Source organism: Myotis yumanensis, unplaced genomic scaffold (assembly GCF_028538775.1).
Source record: "Myotis yumanensis isolate MYYU_CA2020_CCGP unplaced genomic scaffold, mMyoYum1.0.hap1 SCAF_6, whole genome shotgun sequence".
Classification (NCBI taxonomy): Eukaryota; Metazoa; Chordata; class Mammalia; order Chiroptera; family Vespertilionidae; genus Myotis; species Myotis yumanensis.
The window spans coordinates 4,756,385-4,773,983 of record NW_027223757.1 but is presented as its reverse complement, the minus strand read 5'-3'; the positions used below and the strand labels follow the sequence as shown (position 1 = coordinate 4,773,983).

At 40.4% G+C, this 17,599-nt stretch overlaps 1 protein-coding gene and 1 pseudogene across 2 annotated transcripts in view; one reads left to right on the top strand and one right to left on the bottom strand.

Moving 5' to 3' along the window:
• Positions 1–17,599, top strand: part of SNX9 (sorting nexin 9) — a 69,338-nt gene that overhangs the window by 10,067 nt on the left and 41,672 nt on the right. For both annotated transcript variants that reach the window (XM_070417410.1, XM_070417409.1), the window contains exon 2: positions 14,667–14,753. In XM_070417410.1, the coding sequence (XP_070273511.1) occupies positions 14,667–14,753 (87 nt within the window). The remainder of the gene's footprint in view (positions 1–14,666; positions 14,754–17,599) is intronic.
• Positions 12,935–13,302, bottom strand: LOC139012771 (small EDRK-rich factor 1 pseudogene; annotated as a pseudogene).

Genomic DNA, 17,599 nt, shown 5'->3' with positions numbered 1-17,599 from the left:
ACAGCACTATAAACTGGGATCTGTTAGACCCTAAGGTCTAGGGCAGGGGTGGGCAAACTTTTTGACTCGAGGGCCACAATGGGTTCTTAAACTGGACCGGAGGGCCAGAACAAAAGCATGGATGGAGTGTTTGTGTGAACTAATATAAATTCAAAGTAAACATCATTACATAAAAGGGTACGGTCTTTTTTTTTTTTTTTTTTTTTTTTTTTAGTTTTATTCATTTCAAACGGGCCGGATCCGGCCTGCGGACCGTAGTTTGCCCACGGCTGGTCTAGGGTCTACCTTGATTGTATTCGGGGAGCTTAAATAAGTTTTTCTAATTTCAAGTTACTCTTATGGAGGTGATGAACTTTTTGAACTGACTCTTTTTTAAAATATATTTTTATTGATTTCAGAGAGGAAGGGAGAGGAAGAGAGAGAGAGAAACATCAATGATGAGAGAGAATCATTGATCGGCTGCCTCCTTCACGCCTCACACTGGGAATCAAGCCCGCAATCCAGGCATGTGCCCTTGACCAGAATTGAACCTGGGACCCTTCATTCCGCAGGCTGATGCTCTATCTATCCACTAAGCCAAACCAGCTAGGGCTTCAAACTGACTCTTATCCCAAACTTCGATAACCCAGTTTCCCAAATCTGGATATCTGGCAATTTGAGTTTAATTCTTTTGCCATTGCTACGGTGTGCCTTGCTAATTCTGGTAAATTACCTTTCATATATCAAAACAAGATAAAAATGAGTCAGAATGTTAGAGGCATAGAGGACAAGAGTGTGAATGAGATAAGAAGCACATTGGCATTGCTAGGAAATCTGTGGCATGATACCACTACCTGTGTTTAACTGGTCCATAACTGTATTAACTTAAAGAATATTACAACTGTAAACCTACTTTGACAGCCCCTACATTTACTTGCAGTATTTCCAGGAAATGTGATCTAAAATTTTCTATCAAATAGAATCCAAAATTCAGTATTTAAGAGATTTTAAAAATTTCATTTAAAAATTATTTTCAACTGATTGGGATATTCCTCAGATATAAAATAAAAAGATAGTTATTAATACTTTTGTAGTTCTCGCATCAATTGGCTTAAATGGAGCTCAGGATTTTCGTAGTGTCACTTTAATTAGATAAAATCAATTAAGTTTCAAGAAGGGATGAAATAATACTTAAGTCTGATATAAAAATGAACAGAGCATTACCTCCCCACAGTTAGCTTTGGCCAATAAAAGCAAGATCAACTCTTTAAAAAATGTCAGTTTAGGTGTGTTGAAGCCCCTCAGTAGTTTTGCATCTCACTCAGCATAAATGCCAAAGCCCTGATCCTCATGCATAATTTCCTGTGACCTGGAGCCTTGCTGCTATCCCGGTGGGCCCGGTACCAGGATGCATGGACGGCAGGCATGCGCCCACTCGAGGGCAGTGCTGCTTCCTTAGCAGTCCCAGTCACAATGTTCTCATGGGCTTTAGAAGAGATGGTATCATCCTGGCTTAGGATTTTGAGATTTAATGAATTTTTATTCTTTTGAGTGTAATTTTTTTGTATGAAATATATTATTGAAATTTTATATGATTTGTGGTTAAAACTTCCATGGCAGTGAGTTTTATTAAATATATTGTCTAAACATTTGGCATGATTCAATATTTTTTATTTTAACTATTTAAAAAAATTCCAAACACAGACAAAAGTAAAATAGTAAGTACATTGAGCCTCGTCTGTACATATCACCAGTCTGAATAATTATCAACTCCTGGCCGATTTTATTTCCTCTAACCTTCCTCTTCTATTTTTCCCTTCCTTCGTTATTTTGAAGCAAATTTCAGATATTACTTAATGATAAATATTTTAGTATATACCCTTAAAAATAAGATTTTAGAAACACAAAGAGTATTTGATCTTTACTGTTTCAACTGGATCAGCTGCTGTTAGTAAATCAGTATCTGTGCTGTATCATGATGTATCAGAAGTGTTTCTGACATTTTCAGTGAAAATGGATCTTAAATAGTTATCTAAAAAATAACAATGAAGTTTACTGAAATACTGTGGTATAAAGAAAACATCATAGCTCTTTAAGTTTAGAGGATCTACAAGTGTAGGGAGCCTAATAGGGCTTACTGGTATTTGCAGTAAAACAACTAGGTTTACTGTAGAGATAGAAGTAAAGACAAACATAGTCTCTGTCCTTGAGGGAATAAGAAAATGAAAGACGGTGACCAAATCATTAAGGCTCAGAGTAGCTGCTCCTCTGCTTTCTCTGCCTATTCCCTTCTCCCCAGCCTGCCCCCTGGGCTTCGCTCCGCTGTGCATTCTGTTTATCACACCACTTTCTCTTGTAACTATTTCTCTTTCCCATCGGCCATTGAGGGTGGTGGCTCTTCCTTGCGTGTTTTCATATCCTGGCGTGATCAGTAGTAGCTGTTCAGTAGCTGACTTTTTGAGTAAGAGCTGCAAGCCACCTGGGTATCCTGGAAAGGAAGGGCCCAGGCTTTACCCAGAGACAGTCCTGGGTAGCAGTTCCGGCTTTACTACTTTTTAGCTCTGTGACGGTAGGCAAACTAATCACTCTAATTATGCCAGAACCTATCCTATTTTGTGCAGGGATGTTAAACTTCTAATGTGCAGGGTAGTCCCAAAATAAAGAATATAAAGAATTGCCCTTCGTTGGCCCCAATGCTAATTGCACCACTGTTGAGAAACACTGGCTGAGGCTAATCAGGCCTAGATCTGTCCCTGGAGCTGAACATGGTGTTACTTTGCAAAATGAGGGAGGGTTATCTAGTAGAGGGCAGCAGAGGGTGTGAACGCTGTGAGCACGCCAGTGTTGACTCCAGTGGTGTCTCTCTAGGTGAGAAAAGAAAGTGCTCTGCTGGGGAGGGTGGTATTGTGGAGTGGGAGATAGGGTTAGATCTTTAGGACGGGGTTAGGTTTTGGAGGATCTAAACACCAGAAAATGAATGTGAACTTGATCCTAGATAATCGGGAATCATTAGGAGTTTTCCATATGTGGCATGATGCCTGTTTTATCAAGAGAGCCTTTACCAGCACGTGGCCAGATCAGTTAAGGGGTCAGGACAGGATCAGCCCCAGGATAACTGACATCACAGAAGGTGTAGGGCTGAGAGCTGGGTTAAGATTCCAGTTCTTCACGTGTAGCTCATTCTACCTCAAGACAGGTGACTTCCTGCAAAACAGCAATGCCACCTTCTTAGGGTTGTTTTGAAAACTGAGTAAGGACATAGCTGAGGTGCCTCATGCCTGAGATGCTTCGCCCACCTCACTGTTCTTCTGTCTACTTGGTGGTTTTCCCTTTTTGGGATGTTTATTCATGTGCAGGAAGGACTCACTGCAAAGGGAAAAGCAGATGCTGGCAAAACCTGGTCAGAGGCGCATTTCCAGTTAGGACCCCTCCAAGGAGCTTTTCTGGCTTCTCAATTTTCCATGTAACGGATCCCTCATTCTGTAATCTTTTCCCATCTCTTGGTTGCCATTTAATCTAAATCTCTTCATTTGATTAAGTGTAATCTATTCTTCTGTTTTTGGTATAATAAACATTAAGTTAGCTCAAATTGTATTTTATTTTGCTAACTTCATTCTCTTTGGCAGTCTTTTTTTTTCTCTATCTTTAATCTTACACTGTGATACTATAAAAGCCAGCTGTAGTTCTGTGGTGAGTTTTATATTAGCTGTATGAATCTAAAAGAGAAATTTTCCTAAAGAGGAACCACTGATAAAAATAAATCATAGTTAATGCCCTGGCCAGTATCGCTCAGTGGTAGAGCGTTGGCACACACACCGAAGATTCCAGGGTTCGATTCCAGATCGAGGGCATGTACCTGGGTTGCAAGTTTGTTCCCTGGCCCCGGGCTGGGTGCATGTGAGAAGCAACCAGTTTATGTCTCTGTCACATCGATCTTTCTCTCTCTCTCCCCTCCACTCTCTCTAAAAAGCAATGGAAAAAATATCCTTGGGTGAGAATTAACAAAAATTAAAAGTAAAAATAAGTCATAGTTAAGAGTACTGGCTTTCATCCAAATAATCAGTTTAAAGCAGACACTCGTATTCCTTGTGCAACCCAGTTATATGTATCTTTATATAGATTACCTTAAGAAGAAGCATATTCTGAGTAGTTTAATTGTATTTCTAACTTTTTTTTTAGTTTTTAAGTTAGTTGCTGTACAATATTTTATTTCAGGTGTACAACATAGCAATTAGACATTTATATAACTTATAAGTGATCACTCCAATAAATCCAGTACCCATCTGACCACATAGTTATTGCAATATTTTTGACTGTATTCCGGGTGCTGTACTTTACATCCCATGACTGTTTTTTAAATACCAATTTGTACTTCTTAATTCCTTTGCCTTTTTCACCTATCCCCCTAACCCTTTCCAATGTGGCAACCATCAGAATGTTCTCTGTAGCTAGGATTTGTGTGTTTTTGTTTGTTCGTTTGAGTTTTAGATTCCATATATAAGTGAAATCATATGATGTTTGTCATTCTCTGACTTAACTAGGTGTACCGGTTAATAATGCGGATTTTTTTCAATAGATGGAGTTACACATATCTTGATATATATGTGATTTGATATGTATGCTATTTCGTTGTATTGACAACAAGCTTCAAAACTGCATATGTCAAATTTGCTGAAGGTGTTAACATCATAGATATTTTTACACTTAAAAATGTTGAATTTTGTGCCAAAAAAAGAGCATTAGCGGGAAGTTTTAATTCATTACTTTATGTTGAATAAAAGTGCTACTGAATACTTCGGGAAGCTTATGGTGAACATGCTCCATCTCAAGATCTTGTGAACACTGGTTTAAATGCTTTAAAAGTGATGATTTTAATGTGAAAGACAAAGAAAGTCCAGGTCAACCGAAAAAGTTTGAGGACCAACAATTACAAGCATTATTGGATGAAGATGCATGTCAAACTCAAAAACAGCTTGCAGAAAGATTAAACGTTGCTCAGCAAACAATTTCCGATCATTTACAAGCAATGGGGAAGATTTTAAAGGAAGGAAAATGGGTGCCACATCAACTGAACAAAAGACAAATGGAAAACCGAAAAATGTCATTAGTAAAATGTCATTAGTAAAATGTTGCTTCAATGGCACGAAAGAAAGTCTTTTTTGCATCGAATTGTGACTGGCGATGAAAAGTGGATTTATTTTGAGAATCCCAAACGCACAAAATCATGGGTTGATCCAGGTCAACCATCAACATTGACTGCAAGGCCAAATCGCTCTGTGTTTGGTGGGATCAGGAAGGTGTGGTGTATTATGAGCTTCTAAAACCAGGGGAAACCATTAATTTTTATCATGAAATGACCAGAATGTTCCAGAAGACAGGGCAAAGTAATTTTGCTTCATGATGATGCACCGTCACACACTTCAAAACCAGTTAAAGACACGTTAAAAGATCTTGCCTGGGAAGTATTAACCTACCCGCTGTATTCACCAGACCTTGCTCCTTCAGATTACCACTTGTTCCGATCGATGGCACACGTGCTTTCTGAGCAGCACTTCAAAATATACGAAGAAGTGGAAAATTGGGTCTCTGAATGTTTTGCCTCAAAACAAGAAAAGTTCTATTGGGACGGTATCCACCAATTACCTGAAAGATGGGGAAATGTGTCGCTAGCGATGGACATTACTTTGAATAAAGCACTTTTGATGTTTCTCTTGAAATTATCATGTTTTTTTTATTACAAAATCCACTGGTTTCTTTTTTTATTTTTATTTTTTTCTTGTTTAAAGTATTACAAATAGTAGTACATATGTCTCCTTTTTTCCCCCATTGACTATTATTAACCAGTACACCTAGTATTTCTCTTCGTATAAAATCCTCTAGGTTATCCATGTTGTTGCAGATGCAAAATTTCATTCTTTTTTTATGGCGGAGTAATATTTTATTATGTATATGTACCGCCTCTTCTTATCCATTCATCTATTGATGGACACTTAGGTTGCTTCCATATCTTGCCTATCTTAATAAAAGGCTAATATGCAAGTTGACTGAACGGTGGAACTACGGGTCACTATGACGTGCACTGACCACCAGGGGGCAGACGCTCAACGCAGGATCGGGGCTTACCGCTGACGAGCACAGTGGCAGTGGCAGTGGCAGGCGCCTCTCCCACCTCCACGGCAGCGCTAAGGATGTCCGGGGAGCGGGCTTAAGCTGTCAGTCGGACATCCCCCAAGGTCTCCCAGACTGTGAGAGGGCACAGGCCAGGCTGAGGGACACCCCCCCCCCCCCCCCCCCCACACACACACACACATACCAGTGCACAAATCTCGTGCACTGGGCCTCTAGTTGTAAATAATGCTGCAGTGAGCATATGGATGCATATGTCTTTTTGAATTAAGTGTTTTGAGTTTCTTCAGGTAAATATCCAGTAGTAGAATTGCTGGGTCTTTATCTCTTGTTACAGCCTTTTTTTAAAAGTCTGTTTTGTGCCCTGGCCTGCGTGGCTCGGTGGTTGAGTGTCAACCTATGAACCAGGGGGTCACGGTTCGATTCCCAGTCAGGTCACATACCCAGGTTGTGGGCTTGATTCCCAGTGTGGGGATGCAGGAGGCAGCTGATCAATGATTCACTTTCATCATTGATGTTTCTATCTCTCCCTCTCCCTTCCTCTCTGAAATCAATAAAAATATATTAAAGTCTATGTTGTCTGGTATAAGTATTGCCACCCCAGTTTTTTTTTTAATTTCTTTTTCTTATTTTTATTTTTTTCTTGTTTAAAGTATTACAGATAGTAGTACATATGTCTCCTTTTTTTCCCCATTGACCTTCCCCTGGCCTCCCCAACCCCCCCCCCCCCACACACACACACACATGCCTTTACCCACCCCCCCCAGTGTCTTGTGTCCATTGGTTATGCTTATATGCATGCATAAAGTCCTTCTATTGATCTCCCCCCCCCCCCCCCCCCCCGCAACATTCCCCAGCCTTCCCACCGTAATTTGGCAATCTATTCGACGCTTCTCTGCCTCTGTATCTATCTTTTTGTTCATTATCCATAGATGAGTGAGATCATGTGGTATTTTTCTTTCACTGCCTGGCTTATTTCACTTAGCATAATGCTCTCCAGTTCCATCCATGCTGCTGCAAATGGTAAGAATTCCTTCTTTTTTATAGCATGCCCTAACCGGTTTGGCTCAGTGGATAGAGCGTCGGCCTGCGGACTGAAGGGTCCCAGGTTCGATTCCAGTCAAGGGCATGTACCTGGGTTCCGGGCACATCCCCAGTAGGGGAAGTGCAGGAGGCAACTGATCGATGTTTCTCTCTCATCAATGTTTCTGGCTCTCTATCCCTCTCCCTTCCTCTCTGTAAAAAAATCAATAAAATATATTTAAAAAAAAAAGAATTCCTTTTTTATAGCAGTGTAGTATTCCATTATGTAGATGTACCATAGTTTTCTAATCCACTCACCTGCTGATGGGCATTTAGGCTGTTTCCAAATCTTAGCTATTGTAAATTGTGCTGCTATGAACATAGGGCCACCCCAGTTTTTTAAAATTTATTTTTATATTCATGAAATATCCTTTTCCATTCCTTTGTGTTCAGTCTGTGTGTATCTTTATATCTGAAGTGAGTCTCTTGTAGGCAGCATATGTAAGGGCCTTGTTTTCTTATCTATTCAGCCACCCTGTCTTTTGATTAGAATATTTAATTTGTTTACATTTAAAGTAATTGTTGATAGATTATAGTAATTGACATTTTATTATTTATATTTTTTTATCTTGTTTTCTTCTAAAAGATGTCCCTTTAACATTTCTTGTAATAGCGTGGTGGTGATAAACTTTTAATGTTTTCTTATCTGAGAAGCTTTTTATCTGTCCTTCAATTCTAAACGATAGCTTTGCTGGGTAGTTTGTTGTCTTGGTTATATAGGTCCTTCCTTTTCATTACTTTGAATATTTCATCCCAGTCCTTTCTAGTCTGCAAAGTTTCTGTTGAGAAATTATGTGACAGTCTGGGAGATCCCTTGTAGCTAACTGCTTTCTTTTGCTGCTTTTCAGATTCTCTCTTTGTCTTTAACCTTTGGTTTTTTTAATTATGATGTGTCTTGGTATGAGCCTCTTTGGGTTCATCTTATTTGGGACTCATGCACTTCCTAGGCTTATTTATGTATGCTATTTCCTTGGCCAGGTTAGGGAAGTTTTCCCTCATAATTTCTTCAGGTAGGTTTTTAATTTGTTGCCGTTTCTTTCCTCCTCCTGGTACTCCTATGATGTGAAAGTTGGTATGCTTGATGTTGTCCTAGCAGTTCCTTACACTATCTTCATTGTTTTGGATTCTTTTTGCTGTACTGATTGGGTGTTTTCTGCTACCTTATCCTCCAAATTGCTGATCCTGTCCTGTGTTTCATCTAATCTGTGGATTTTCTCTAATGTATTCTTCATTTTAGTTACTGTATTCTTCATTTCTGATTGGTTATTTTTTGTTTCTATCTCCATTTTTTATGTTTGCTATCTCTTTGTTGAAATTCTCCCTGAGGTCATTGAGCATCCTTGGGATTTTGGATGAATTGCAATTTATTTATAAATAGAGATCTTTATGGTGTTGCACCTTATTCTCAGGGACATGGTGTGATATATTGATAGGCTTTCTTCAGTAAATTCTTTATGCTTTTGGTTATCTCTTCTTTTCTATTTTGTTTTTGTTGCTATTGGGAATATCCTTCCTATTATTTTTTTTTATCAAAGTATTTACAGGGAAACTTGATTTTTGCCTGTTTATTTTAAAATTGATCTAGTTAAATTACTACTGTTCTAATATTTTTTCAAATGACTGAGGGTGAGGGAGTCCTTGTGGACATCATAATTAACATTGCTGGATAAACCCTTCCCACCATACACACTACACAGGAGTGGAGGGGTTGTTGGGGTTGACAACCCCAACCCCCAGGTGGATCTGGTTCTTGAGCGATGTGGTGAAGTAACAGATTCCAGAACCACCTTTTATGGGAATAAGTAACCTGGCCCTCAGCTCTTTCCCTTGAGCTCCAAGGCTAGTTCCAGAGCCTTGGAGGCTGGAAAGAGGAAAGCTATACAGTGATTTTTAGCATTTGCAATGTGTGTGTGTGTGTGTGTGTATTTAAAAAATCCAAAGGCTACAACCACTAACATTTGGTGGGCTCTTTGTGTCAGCCACTGTTCTAAGTGCTTTATGTTTATTACCCTATTTATCATTCGTGTCACAAGGCTCATGCTGTTATCCTTATCTTATTCTTGAGGAATTTCAGACAGAGACTTTTAGCTTTAAGGAATTCAGCCTAGTTGAACCTGCATGGTCTGGTTTCAAAGCCAGCTAAATCGCTGTGTTGCCAATAATTACATTTCCTCCCCTTTTGTGGGAGGAATGGAAAACATTCAGTACACAATACTGGGGCCTGGGAGGTGGCAGCTTAGACAGACACTGTTACTGGGAGTGCATATAAGTTCTCTACCAATCATCTTTGGGGATCGAAAAGCGTGTGTGTGTGTGTGTGTGTGTGTGTGTGTGTGTGTGTGTGTGTTTTACCATGTACATGTTTTTTTACAATCAGGAAAATAATAAAGCTATTTTAATTTGGGGTGGGAGTGAAGTTATTTTCTTAACCACAGCGAGGTAGGTTTTCGTGTGCTTTGCCCTAGAGATTAGTAGGAACCTTGCAAGTGTGATAAAGAGCAAGGTAAATATGCTGATATAAAGAGAACCAAGAGTATGCCGGAACCGGTTTGGCTCAGTGGATGGAGCATCGGCCTGCGGACTGGAGGGTCCCGGGTTCGATTCCCGTCAAGGGCATGTACCTGGGTTGCGGGCACATCCCCAGTGGGGAGTGTGCAGGGGGCAGCTGATCGATGTTTCTCTCTCATCGATGTTTCTCACTCTCTGTCTCTCTCCTTTCCTCTCTGTAAAAAAAAAATCAATAAAATATATTTTAAAAAAAGAAAAAAAGAGAGAGAACTAAGAGTAAATGAAATATGACCTGTAGAAGAGTATATGTACTATGGTCCTAAGTGGTTTTGTGTTTATGTGCAAACATGTATCAAATGCATAATGTTTTGAAAGGTACTTTAAGGGTACTTTCAGATCTGTTAGCACTTGTGTCCTTTGGCAAAGAGAAACATTTTTTAACTTCATTATATTGCTTTTGTCCTTGTTGTGAAAGTATATTATGTTTATATACAGTGAAAACCACAGTACTCAGAATGAGAACTGCAGGAATATATAGCCCTTAATACAGATTCTGCCTTCTAATCATCTTTTTTTTTTTCATTTATTTTTTTAATCCTCACCTGATGATATGTTTTTATTGAATCTTAGAGAGATAGAAACATCAATTGGTTGCCTCCCCTACAGCCCCCAATGGGGTGATCAAACCCGTAACCTAGGTATGTGCCCTGACTGGAAATTGAGCCCATAACCTTTTGGTGTACGGGACGATGCTCCAATAACTAAGCCACATGGGCCAGGGCTTGAATAGATTCTTGAATGAATTATTAAACATGCTACTTGTGAACATTTAAAGAAAAAGACTAACTTTATTTTCTTCTTTGGAAATGTTAAGAGTACCATATCCGAAACATGGTAATTAATTGACCCATGTCCCCTGGGAGAATTTCTTATCTCTAGCGGCTCTCTTGGCTCCCCGGCTACCATATTTTAACAGTTTATTAATGAAGCAGGTCAAACTATGGAAAGCATGCTTATCGGGCTTTCTGATGACTCAGCAGGAAAGGATAAGGGATAAATTAGTGGCTTCAGAATTCAGAAAACTCAGTAGGTAGAAGCAGTGGGCTGAGTCTAACAGGATGGAATTGTAGAGTTATTTAAAATTCTGTATTTGATTCAAAATAACAACAGAATAAGCACAAGCCAGAATTTAAAGTGATTGAAATCATGGATTGATATGAACTGAAAAGCATTGAAGCCTTAACATTTATAATAGGGACAAATACGTCTATATTAATGATGTAATACAGTAATGCTCTCAGGGTCTATTAGAATTCGTTCTGGTTCTTACTTAAGCTGTAGAAGAATAATTGATCCTCCAAAATATACAAACAAAATGAAAACAGAATCATAAACCCAGAGCATACTGGTGGTTGCCAGAGGGGAGGAAGCTTGGGTGTTGGGTGAAAAAGGTGAAGGGATTAAGAAGCACAAATTGGCAGTTACAGAATAGTCACAGGGGGCTAAAGTAGAGCATAGGGAATAGAGTCCCTAATATTGTACTAACTGGGTATGGTGCCAGGTGAGCACTTGAAATATCAGGGGGACCACTTTATGAAGTATGTGATTGTCTAACTGCTATGCTGTGCACCTGAAACTAATACACAATAATATTATATGTAAACTAATTGAAAAGTAAAATGTAAAGTTCTTTAGAAAGAGAGAAAACAAGGAAAGAAAGAAAGAGAAAGAAAGAAAGAAAGAAAGAAAGAAAGAAAGAAAGAAAAAGGAAGAAAGAAAGGGAAGAGAGAGAAGAGAAGAGAAAAGAAAGGTTGCTCCTTTAGGCTGAACATTCAATTATTTTTTCTGTTGGCCTATTATGCTCATTTGGGTATGTGCCTTTGAAATATTTGTTTTCTCCAAAATTATTCTCATTTCTAATTTTTAAGAGACAACTCTAGATTTAAAAAAGTATTGATCAGTGTTTTAAATAACCCTACAATGTTTATATACATTTTTGGATATCCTTAGGTCATTTCAAGCACAACAAAACTGTGCTGAGGGGTTTTTCTCCTACAGCTGCAAAAGTACAAGAATTCTGCTTGTCATGTTGTGGAATATTTTTCAAAAACATGTCTTGGATAAATGTTTAGTAACATTTATTTATTTTTTAAAAATATATTTTATTGATTTTTCACAGAGAGGAAGGGAGAGGGATAGAGAGTTAGAAACATCAATGAGAGAGAAACATCGATCAGCTGCCTCCTGCACACCCCCCACTGGGGATGTGCCCACAACCAAGGTACATGCCCTTGACCAGAATCGAACCTGGGACCCCTGAGTCCGCAGGCTGACACTCTATCCACTGAGCCAAACCGGTTAGGGCATGTTTAGTAACATTTAAATGCGTAAGAGTTTCCAGTTTTTGTTTTTGTTTTTGACATTCTGTTTTACCAAGTTGTAAATTTGGTAAAGAGGCTTTGGTATTCTGTATTTGGGGATTAGTTGGAGTTAGTGGGATTAAAAAAATTGTTAACTGGGATTCTTAAGGAATAATAAGAAATCATCTGGCTCTTGTCAGCACACCAGACCCCTCCCTAGGAAGCTTGCTGTGCTGAGGGGTGTGTCCTGGCTCTGGGACCCTCCTCACAGGGGAGGACCTGCCTCACCCGTTTATCTCATGTCTGTCCTCTTTGCACGACGGATTGAGATTGGTATGACATGTTTTTGAAAAATATTCCACAACATGACAAGCAGAATTCTTGTACTTTTGCAGCTGTAGGAGAAAAACCCCTCAGCACAGTTTTGTTGTGCTTGAAATGACCTAAGGAAAACGAATGCTCCCAGAATCTCTGCCTGCAGTCCATTCTTCCCATCCCCTTCCCAGCCTCTCCGTAAAGATGGAAGGAAGGAATCAGGTGCCATTTCTTCACTGACACACTATACACTACCATTTGTTTCTTTCCAACATTTTATTATGAAAACTCTCAAACATGTAGAAAAGTTGAAATCATTTTTCATTGAACACATAAACCCACCATCTAGATTCTATAAATAGCATTTTTTATACCTGCTTTATCACATATTCACCCATCAGTCCATCTTATTATTATTTTTTTCACATGCATGGTTAGTGTTTTATTCTTTGAAGAATGGTTCTGGAAGGTAAAGTTTAAAATAGCTTTTATAAAGATATGTTGTAACATGTAATGACTGTTCACTCTACAAAATCTTGGTCGTAGAGCTTATAGTACACCTCGTTGGCAGTAGCACCAGGTTTTCCAAATTGTCAGTCATCATTTTTCTCTTGTCTGCATAGACTTCTTCTCATTAGCTGCTTTCTGCTTTTGTTGCATGATCTCAGAGTCTCTCTGTTTTCTCTGAGAGGCAGTCAAGCTATCCTCTTTTCTTTTTCCCTTGCTAATTTCCTGGGATTTCTTCATGTTTTTCTGGGGCAAGTTCTCGTTGATTTCCACCTCCGTCTCTGCTGTCTGAAGACAGGTCAGTACGAAGGGGATTCCCCAACGGCCCCGCCTGGGTGACCCGCTGGCTTCCCTGCCGCTTCCCCAACCTGTCCGCATGCTCACGGGCTATGCCAACCACCGCACCGAGCCCGGAAGAGCACATCTTATTATTTTTGATGGACTTGAAAATGAATATTTAGGTTTTTCCCTTGTCTTTTATTACTAGCTGTGAATGCTTAATCCTTGTGATAAGGATTTCAGGCACCGTTAAGCAGGTGTGAGAAAGCGCACTGGCGAGCACGAGAGCCTCGCACAGGTCTCAGCATATGGAAGGTGTGCGGTAAATATTTGTGAAGTGAATGCCGTTCCATCCGTCCTGCTTGACTAGCCCTGGAGTAAACTTCAGTTTGCCTCTTAGGACAAACAGTTACTTTAAAAATAAACCATATATCTCTAGATATGGGTGAGCCTCGATTTATAAGATGGACTTCTTTTTATGAGACAGTCCGTGAAAGGCATTTCTATAGCATTTGAAATGGTTAAAAGGGGGTTTTGTTTGTTTGTTGTAGTCCTCACCTGAGGATATTTTCCCATTGATTTTTAGAGAAGGTGGAAGGGAGAGGGAGAGACACATCCTTCGCTGCCTCCCGCACACACCCTGACAGGGGCCAGGGATCGAGCCTGCAGCCGAGGCATGTGCCCTTGACCAGAATCAAACCCAGGACCCTTTAGTCCATGGGTTGATGCTCTATCCACTGAGCAAAACCAGCTAGGGCAACATATATATATATATAATCTATAATACACATACATTTTTTTCAACAGTGATTCTCTCTCAGTATTCCAAGGAACTCACATTTCTGGGTTGGTGCCTCAAGGATCCTCTTTGAACCCTCAGATGTTTTCTGAGAAATTAAGATTTCATTGCAGGAAAATGTTTGAAAATTACTGACCAGTCTCCACAGCCCTATGAGTCATTGTACAGTGGGTAACATTGTAGAACAAGAATGCAGTGTATATCCTGCATTCTGCCTTTACTTGTCTGGGAAAATGCATTATCAGGATTCATCCCAGTGGCTCTAGATAAAGAATGGTGAGAGTTTTAATGGCAAGGGAAAACTCTAAAGATGTCTGGCTCTTGCAGGTGTCTACATGTTTGTATGTCTCTGTATATCTCTTCGGTCCCTGAGAGTGCGTTCCCATAATGACCAATGTCTGTGTTACTACTTCTTACCTCCTGGAAAGGAGGGGCATCCCTTTTTCCCTTGATGAAATGGGTGTGTTTTGAGGACTTTTGGGGGGCCAGTCTCTAAATGCATTGTGGGCAGTTACCAGAACTTCTTCTATTTCCAAAACAGAACTGGGCTCTGAATCATTTTGGTAATATGTCTCCTTTCTCCCCAAACATGGCGGCCACTGTCATGTGGTGTCTGTTCATACCAGCATGTATACAAAGGGAACTTAAAGGTTGTTGGTTTTTTTACTGAGTTTACATTTGTAACTTCTTTTCCTTTCCACTCCCAACAGGCTCGGGTTTTGTATGATTTTGCTGCTGAACCTGGAAATAATGAACTGACAGTTACTGAAGGAGAAATCATCACAATTACAAATCCGGTAAGAGAACTATTGCATTTAAATCGAATTGTCCCTTAAGGACTTATTTTTAAGATTTTATTTATTTATTTTTTTGTTAATCCTCACCAGAGAATGTTTTTTTCATTGCTTTTTCAGAGTGGAAGTGGGCGGGGCGGGGGTGGGGGAGGAAGGGAGGGAGGGTGAGAGAGACAGACAGAGATAGAGAGAAATCAGTGTGAGAGAAACACATCGATTGGTTGCTGCCCTGACCAGGAGTGGGGAGGGAACCCGCAACCCAGGTAAGTGCCCTTGACCGGAAATGGAGTCTGAGACCCTTCGGTGTATGGGCTGAGGCTCTAACCACCAAGCAACACCAGCCAGGGCAAGAATATTTTATAAACATTGAGTAAGTCAAGTCCCCTAAAGATAGCTGGGTAGGGTTTCATCAAATAGAAATCCTAGTCAGATCCCAGCCAGATCAAAGGTGCTGAAATTAGAAAGTACTCAGTGTTTCTTAGAAGTCGCAGCAACATATTGACAACCTATGAGTCAGGTGTTTGGCTAAGTTCTATGCCTATTTTCTTTATTGTATTTTCCCCATGAACTCTATGAGGTCAGTATTTTTCATCTCTTTTTGCAAATGAGGGTGATGAGACTTAGAGAAGTTAAGTAACTTGTCCAAGGTCATTCTGCTTGTAAGTGACAAAACAAGGGTTCAAAGCCACATCTGTTTGGCCTCTCAGCTTCTGCTTTTTTTCTCTGCTGGGAACACTGCATGGAAACCAGTGTCCCAGGAGCACAGGTATGTACAGACCAGTAGGAGACAGGCTAGGAAAACGGGCTCTTAGAGCCAAATCAGACAGGACTTGTGTGCCAGGCCATACACAGGTTCTGGGCTTCATTTGTCAAGTAGTGGATTTCTTTAAGGGTTTTGCTTGTTTTTTGTGGTTGGTGGTGTTGGCAGGGAGACATGATGAGACCTGCACTTTGCGGAAAATAATCCAGTAGAGGTGTGTGGGATGGATTGGAGCCGAGGGACATGGCTTTGAGTCATAGCAACAGAAGTTGAAAGAAAATTGATATTGGAGGCTGTGGAGAGTCAGACCCAGGTGACGTGGGCCTGTTGGTGAGGAGAGTCAAGGACCCCTGAGGTTTTTGTCCTTTACTCCTAAGACAATGGTGGACTTAATGTATGTAAGTCAGGAAGAAAGATGAAATGAGTTTACTTTAGATATGTTGAGTTTAAAGAATAGAAAATAATTAACGTGGGTTGCATCAGTTTAAGAATGGAAATGCAGAGCTGGAGAGGAGGCTGGAGATGGGCTGGCTCCCTGGACTCTCCGACAGGAAGGCCGAGGGCACTCTGGAGAAGGAAGGAGATGCAGGTGTTCCACCAGGAGGGGGAGGACAGGGATGCCCGAGAGGAGGATGGTGGTTTCTTCATAGTGATAGTATTTTCACACCTATTTTAAAATCTGCCTTAGGTACAAAAATGAATTACTGGGTAGAAAAAGTATATGTGGTTTTGTAAAATACTAGTAGCCCTGCGCCAGTAGCTCACTGCCGCCCTCCAGTAGCTCTCTGCCCGCCGCCCCACTCTCCTGTAGCTCCTCCCGCCCCCCCCCCCTCGGCTCCCCTCATAGCTTGCTGCCCTGCCCCCTCCTGTAGCTCTCCACCGCCCACTTGTAGCTCACTGCCCCACCCTCCTGCTGATCCATGATCCAGTCGTTACGCGGTTGGTCATTACGCTTCATGGCGTAACAACCATCTGCATATTACATCTTTATTATATAGGATGCTAGGTGTATATAAGTAAATGGATTCTATTTTTAAATCATTGATGACATTTTGATTCTTTTATCTACCTAATTTTTTAATGAAGACATATTCTTCATATCTTAGAAAAATAGTAATGTCTTTAAGTTGCTGTTGTCAAAAATGGACAGAGTTGTGGCTTAGAGTAATTTCTTTTAAAAGAATGAAAAATGTCGCCCTAACCAGTTTGGCTCAGTGGATAGAGCGTCGGCCTGCGGACTGAAGGGTCCCGGGTTCGATTCCGGTCAAGGGCATGTACCTTGGTTGCGTGCGGGCACATCCCCAGTAGCGGGTGTGCAGGAGGCAGCTGATCGATGTTTCTCTCTTATCGATGTTTCTAACTCTCTATCCCTCTCCCTTCTTCTCTGTAAAAAAATCAATAAAATATATTTTAAAAAAATGTTTTATCTAGATTCAGGTAATTTTTTAAAAATATATTTTATTGATTTTTTACAGAGAGGAAGGGAGAGGGATAGTTAGAAACATCGATGAGAGAGAAACATCGATCAGCTGCCTCCTGCACATTCCCCTCTGGGGATGTGCCTGCAACCAAGGTACATGCCCTTGACCGGAATCGAACCTGGGACCCTTGAGTCCACAGGCCGCCGCTCTCTCCGCTGAACCAAATCGGTTAGGGCTAGATTCAGGTAATTATTAAATAATTAGGGCACAATTTATGAACTTAAGACAACTCTTACTATTTTAAGGAGGGAAAGTGGGTTTTGCTGAGATAATAGATTGAAACACAGGAATCCTGATATAGAGTCCTTTATTATTTATTAATATTATTTATCAGAAGAGCTAACTAAGGAACCCATGGATCAGTTAGTTAGCGTTTCCTAAATAATAGGCAATCTCAGAGCTTAGTGACTAAAACAAACAACCATTTGTTGTTGCTCAGGAGTCTACAAGTCAGCTGGATAGTTCTACCAGCCTGGGCTCACTCAGGAGCCTGAGGTCACCTGGCACTGGGCTGGGGCCCCCTGGGTAACATGTCTTCACTCACTCACGTGACTGGCAGTGTTCCTGCTCAGGGTAGGCTGGCTTTAGATGGGGCAGCAGGCAGATTG